The sequence below is a fragment of the Centrocercus urophasianus genome, unplaced genomic scaffold (genome assembly GCF_019232065.1).
Source record: "Centrocercus urophasianus isolate 14NV4802_14NV808 unplaced genomic scaffold, USGS_Curo_1.0 seq_31, whole genome shotgun sequence".
NCBI lineage: Eukaryota > Metazoa > Chordata > Aves > Galliformes > Phasianidae > Centrocercus > Centrocercus urophasianus.
The window spans coordinates 1-6399 of record NW_024884878.1 but is presented as its reverse complement, the minus strand read 5'-3'; the positions used below and the strand labels follow the sequence as shown (position 1 = coordinate 6399).

General features: G+C 57.1%; 1 protein-coding gene across 1 annotated transcript; it reads right to left on the bottom strand.

Annotated features, from left to right (window-relative positions):
* Nucleotides 1-810: 810 nt before the first annotated feature.
* On the bottom strand, nucleotides 811-6201 carry ADCY10 (adenylate cyclase 10; the record flags this gene model as incomplete). Its single annotated transcript, XM_042829526.1, is given in 10 exon segments — nucleotides 811-994; nucleotides 1394-1572; nucleotides 1732-1839; nucleotides 2054-2592; nucleotides 2828-3079; nucleotides 3685-3807; nucleotides 4469-4602; nucleotides 5014-5297; nucleotides 5633-5719; nucleotides 6009-6201. Coding segments are annotated over 10 exon segments (2083 nt in total), but the record flags the coding sequence as incomplete, so codon positions are not given.
* Between the last annotated feature and the right edge of the window lie 198 nt (nucleotides 6202-6399).

Genomic DNA, 6399 nt, shown 5'->3' with positions numbered 1-6399 from the left:
TCTTTTTGATGAAGGCTGTTCTCTTCCTCACTGTGTGCTTTTTGACGTGAGTCAGTTGGAGGACAGTTGGCTGGCTTTGGCTGGCTGTCTTGTAGGCTACGACTCCTTCCTCCATCTGTTGCCTCCTTGTTAATTGGTGGTTTATTGTCCTAGCCAGCTGTCACACACTGCACTGCACACATAGGGTAGCTAACGACGTTACCTGGAGAAACAGCAGACCCGCTGTCTGCACTAACTGTCCAAGTCTGTAGTAAAGCATCAGTTATTGGCAGCCAAAAGCTGGATTAGCAAGGTCAGATCCGTAGCTGCCGATCCAGCACCCATGAAGGCACATAGCTTTTAACCTCACTTGTTTTCCTTAATTCAGCGGAGGGCCACGAAGATGGTGAAGGGCCTGGAGCATCTCTCCTATGAAGAAAGGCTGAGTGAACTGGGTCTGTTCAGCCTTGAGAAAAGAAGACTGAGAGGGGACCTGATCCAGGTCTGTAAATATCTAAGTTGTGGGGGGCAGAATGGCGAGGCCGGACTCTTTTCAGTGGTGAATGGCGACGGGACAAGGGGAAACGGCCGGAAACTGCAGCACAGGAAGTTCCGCACAAATGTGCGCAAGAACTTCTTTACAGTGAGGTGACGGAGCACTGGAACAGGCTGCCCAGGGAGGTGGTGGAGTCTCCTTCTCTGGAGATGTTCCAGACCTGCCCGGATGCCTACCTGCGCGACCTGCTGTAGGGAACCTGCTTTGGCAGGGGGGTTGGACTCGATGATCCCTGGAGGTCCCTTCCAACCCCTACAATTCTGTGATTCTGTGATTCAAAGTTGTCCAGCGTTGGAGTCTGCTGCCCGGTAGGAGTCCATCTTCCTGTCCGTGTTAGCCTTCATGAGTGCTGCCAGGCGGGAGAATCTCTGTCCAGCAGATGTGCCCTCCTGGCTGTAGAGGTCCTGGAGCAAGGAGAGGCATCTGCTCCGGTGATGCAGCCAGGCTTGTTTCTTCCTCCTGCCACACAAGAGAAACCGTTGGGCCCACAGGCATTGCTGTGGAGCACTGAGTCAGACAGGGCAAGGGAAAGCAGAGCGGCGGGGCTAGATGGCTACACTGCTGGAGGAAGGGAGCTGATGCCAGGAGGGCAGCCGGGATGAAGGGGGCAAAGGAAGAAGTGCTGCTGGCACTGCGGCACCACAGGTGCATCCCTCAGCACAAGCTGCTTTTTACCCAAAGGTGTGCATTCTTCTCCCATGCTGCACACAGGGAGGCTGCGCCATTCCTGGCTCTACCATCCTCGCATCAGGCCTGAATGCCTCAGTCCTGCTAAGGCTTGGGAATGGGCAGGCCTGTGTCATGGATCAGGTACAGAACGGCTCTTCCTCTCTGCTGCTTGTCCCTTCTGCTGCTTACCGAGCCTCCTGCGGAAGGAAGGACGCTCTGCCTGTGGCCTGAGAAATCTGCCGCAACCTTTCCCACAGAGACTTGACAAAGGCCCCAGCACGGCTCTGGGGGAAATGCTTTTCCAGCAGGCTTAGTGCCTGCCTGCTCATTTTCCTGGCCAGCTTCACACATCCCATGTTCCTGCAGACCTGCACAGGAAGAGGGAGGCATGCAGATGTAGAGGACTTGCCCAAGTCCTGCCGAGTCTGCAGAAATGGACCAGGGACTGGCTGTGGCAGGAATATTCCCCGCCAGCAGGGAAAGCATCTGGCTGCATGCCTCTGGACACCCTTCCACTGCCTCTTTACCTCTCCTTTGAGGCTGAAGAAGATGGCCTCCTCAAAGCGGTCTGCGGCATTCCTTTCTTTCTCTAGGGAGCTCCTCAGGACCTCCGCTTCATTCAGCTTCATGAAGGCCTTTGAACAAGCAACACAAACAGCAGGTGAGCATTGGCCCCTGGCCAGCCCCATCCTTCCCTGTTGCCTCCTGCAGCATCTGCCTTAGCAGGGCCCGTGTTCCTCCTGGTCATGCCTGCCCTAACACAGTCCTGTGGGCTCAGAGCACGGGCACCGAAGGAGTCAGTCCTCTTCCGTGCTAATGCAGCTTGTGCTGGCAAGCAGGGTGACTCACCATGGAGCTGTTGGAGACGTGCAGGTAGGCAGCCGCAGACTCCAGCAGGTAGTAGAAGGCTTGGGAAGCATTGCCCATGGCTGTGTAGTGGCGAGCCAGGGGCACAAGCACCGCTTCGGCGATGGCTTCACACTGGCAGCACCGGCCACTGTCCCTGGCCCGCAGCGTTGTGTGCTCGCCTTCTGCCAGAATCCCCTCTGCAGGGAGGGTCCTAGCCCTCCGCAGGTGTTCTCCAGCAACTACCAAGGCCTCCCAGCTGCCCCAGTTGTCCTTCTCAGCAGAGCCCTGGCTGTGGCAGCTCCCCTGCTCCTGGGGGCTGGAGATGCCAAAGCGGTGGAAGGCCACAAAGTCCCCTTCGTGGCACCTCCGGCATTTGTGCGCATGCCTCTCCAGGAAGGCAGCACACTGACAGTGGATGTTGATCTTCTGCCTCGTGGGCCACAGCTTGTAAGTTGCCTCCCACAGCAGAGGGGTGCAAAAGGCCAGGATTTTAGACTCCTGCTGCACGGTCTCCCTGCTCACAGAGGGCCTCTTCATCCCTGCAAGGCAATGAGTCCTGGCCTCAGACAAAGCTGGGGCCAGACCTCCAGGCCGCCCCAGCTGGGGCAAAGGCCACACTTTGCTGCGTGCTGCTGTCTGAGCCCAGCCTATGCTCTGCCTGCAAGCACGGTGGCAGAGGCTCTTCCAGCAAGCCACTGAGAATTTCCCTCTGCACAAAGCTAGGTGAGCAGGGCCCTGTGGAGCCACACTGCTCCTGGATCCACGCTGCACCACCGCTTCTTGCCTGCCCAGAGGTGGGCAGCCTCTTTGTAGCACCTCACTTGCCTTCTGGCTTCTCGATGTCCAGTTGCTTCAGGATGTTGTCCTCCACCAGCTTGTCCAGCAGTGAATTAATCCCGTGCCTTTTGCTACTGGGAATAATGTGAACCAGCTGCTGGGTGGTAAACACCGGCCCTATGACGGCTGCAAACTTCAGAACCATCTGCTTCTCCAGATTGATCCGATCCAGCTCAGCCAGCGCAATCTCTGCCAAGAAGAAGCAACACGTCTTCGTCTTGCCTGTCCCTGAGCCTGAGGTTGGAGAAGCTGGACGGTTTCTCCAGAGGAAACGGGGAAGGCTTTGGCCTCCTCTCCCCAGGATGGAACCCGCTGGGCAACCAGAGCCCAGGATCAGTATCTTCAAGATGGCTCTGCTCCTCTCACACTCACAGGCCACAGGAGCCAGGGAAAGCAGAGACACTCAGACAAGTGTTCCCGACCAACGATGGGGAAGGCACAACCAGCAGGTATGTGTGTCCCACTGTGCGACCTACTAGATCTGCACTGGGTTCGTACCCAGCAGTGCACACAGAGAGCACAGAACATTCTCACCAGCCCACAGCTGGACTCGGAGTTCCCTCCACCCATGGTGTGCAGCGCACAGTCGGCTCCGAGCTGGTCTACTGCCCACAGAGGAAAACCACAGCCCGCAAAAGCGCAGGACTCTTCCTGCTTGGGCTGGAGTCACCTTCCTGGCAGAGCCCCGAGGCTGAGAGAGCAGCTCTGCAGCACACAGGTGCCCAGCCTCTCTTATCTGCACCCCAGGAAAGGAAGCTGGGGCACAGCCACAAACCTCACGCTCAGCTCCTCACCTTCCAAGGCCACCGGCAGCATGGGGTTCTCCAGGCTCACGTCTGGTCTGATGGTACAGATCCTTTCGCTGTCATTCCTGGTACCCGAGCTCGAGGCAGCGGTGACAGCAGGTGACGCCTTGGCTGCAGAAGATGGGAAGAACAGGGGGAGCATGAGTAAGATCCGACAAGTCGTACCTGTTCATAGTCAGGCACACTGCCTGGCGTGCACTGAGCAGGGCCAGCAAACAGGGCAAGCCGGTCGATTCCCAATGCAAGCTTTCATTTGCATTGCCCGCCCAGCTCTCTTCTGTCTTCACACCAGCTTCAGACCAAATGCCGTTCAGTCAAAACTTCTGGGCTCCTCAGATGGAGAATGAACGTTGCACGACAGAATGTGGTGGTGATGCTGCCTTCAACAGCACTACCTCCAGAGCCAGGGAAGTTGCCACTGATGCTCCAGAAGGCAAAGCCCGTGCAGGCTGCCGCTAAGCAATGATGCTCTGCTTGGCATTGCTCTTGCAGTGGCATTCCCACCGTGCTCTTCAGTTCCCAAGGCCCTTTGAGGACTTGAGGTTTTGGAGCAGTTTCCCGCTCCCCCAGGTGGGCTTTGCTCTCACAGGAGCTGAGCTGGTGTTTTGCCAAGGGAGCAGCAAGGTGCGCAGCAGCCCACACCTCTGCCGTGGCAAGTTCTGCCCTGCTGCAGGGTCAGCCTCCGCCCAGAGTCACTGGGGAGACACAGGGCACGGCTGTGTGGGAGAGGATGCGCCACAGCGAACAGCTGATCGGCAACAAGGGTGCTTACCAATCAGGCTCTGCCAGTTGTCCTGTCCTTCGTCCGGCGTCCCGGTGTGCAACAAGAGCATGTTGTTGCATCGCAGGTAGCGCAGCAGTTCCTCACAGTAATATGGGATGCCAGAGCTTCTCTGGATCAGGAACCTGGGCAGGAGCACAACCCACAGCAAGGAAGTAAGGTGCAGCACAGTTCGGGTGGGCGGTGAGTCGTTCAGACCTCGCAGGCTGACCAGCCTCTTCAACATGGCTAAACCTGGCTTCTGGAAGGGGCTTGGGTGTCTGGGGCCCCCCACACTACAGCATTCCCGGGAATCCATCAGGAAAGGCTGATGGACAATGCCCAAAGCACAGAACAGCAAGCCACGGCAACAGCAAAGGGCTGACACCATCCAGACTCTGCTGCCTCGTGGCAGTTGCCCATTCTTAGCTCCCACCTGCTATGGCCAGGCTTGAGGAGAGACCCATACCCATCAACCCCCTTTTGGCAGGGCGCTTCCCAGCCGTGGTCAGCGTAAGTGCAACCCCTCCAGAAGAGCTCCCCAGGCTTGCGCTTACCTTGCTAGCTCCCTGGGGATGCTGCTCACTCCAAGGTCCTGGCAGGCTTTCTGCACTACAGCTGAAGCTTTCAGCCCTTCCAGACGAACACAAGTGATCGTCTCAGATGTCTTGCAGTCTGCGGCAGCTTTGAAAATGCTCTCTGTTCTGTCATGGCCCGGAACTAAGCTCATGACCATAAAGACCGTGACACTTTGAAGCAGGGGCCACATGATAGACCAGGACCTAGTGTCGAGGAAGTGGGCGTTGTCGATGAAAAATATGCCGTATTTCCCCCCAAGCACCTGAAAAAAAGGTGGTTCTGAGTGGAATCTGGTGGATTCTTGAGTGTCTTCCAGGGAGGACACACAACCTTTCTCGCTCTCGAGACAAGGGGATATTAAGAAGTCTCTCCCCAGCCACCTCCTTCTCCAGGAGTTTACCAACTTTGTTTCTGCGAGACTGCAAAGTCTCCTCTAACATCAGTTGCCCGGCAGAAGGAGAGAACTTGGGCAAAGTGCCTGGAGGGCCGTGACCCAGGTGCATCGTCCTGCCGCCCTCTCTGGCAGCTCCAGCGCAGAGCCAACAGCTGGCACAGTTGTTTGCCTGCTGTGAGGCAGAAGGAAGGAGACGTGCTCACCTTCTGTAGCACTTGTGTACAAGTCAGGTGGAACACGCTGGCCCGTTCAGCGGAACACATCTCGGAAACCTCGTCCGTGATGGGAAACTGTCCAGGAAAGACAGAGAAGAACATTGCTGCAGATCTGGGCACACCTATCTCCCAGAGCAAGACTGCAGAGCAAAATGCCTCTGCTTTTTCATGTGGCCAGCACCAGCCCCTTTTCAGTGCCTTTTCCAGGGTGCTGAACAAGACACGGGGCACGTGCACAGCACGGGAGCACCCCATGCACAGGGGCACAGGAATCAGACAGGTGGGGTACGGCCTTCACAAGTCCCAGCCCTGCGCTGAGCCACTCTCAGCGGAGCATCCGAGCAAGACAGCCTCTCACTCTCACCTCAACTAAGAAAACATCGTTTAGCAGGCAATAGGTGCTCTCTTCCACTGTGTCTTGGAGCACGGTCTGCAGAGTGCGCTGCCTGTCACTGGAGGTTTCATCACCCTGGAGACCCAGCGCCCTGGCCACCAGTAGACGGATGGCAGAGAACGGCTGCTTCATGTTGTCCTCTGTCAATTCCATAGTGTTGACCCTGCGGTGCAAGAGCGGAAGGCACTGAGATCCAGAATTGCCTCCTGGTAGCTGAAGCCTGCCCAGACAGCAGTGCTCGATGGGTGAGGCGCCTGGTTCTTTCTGCAGAGGAAAGCAGGACTCTTCGGCCACCCATCTCCAAGTGCTTCCTGGAGAGGACCAGGCTTTCCACTTATAGGATGAGAAAGAGTCCTGAGGG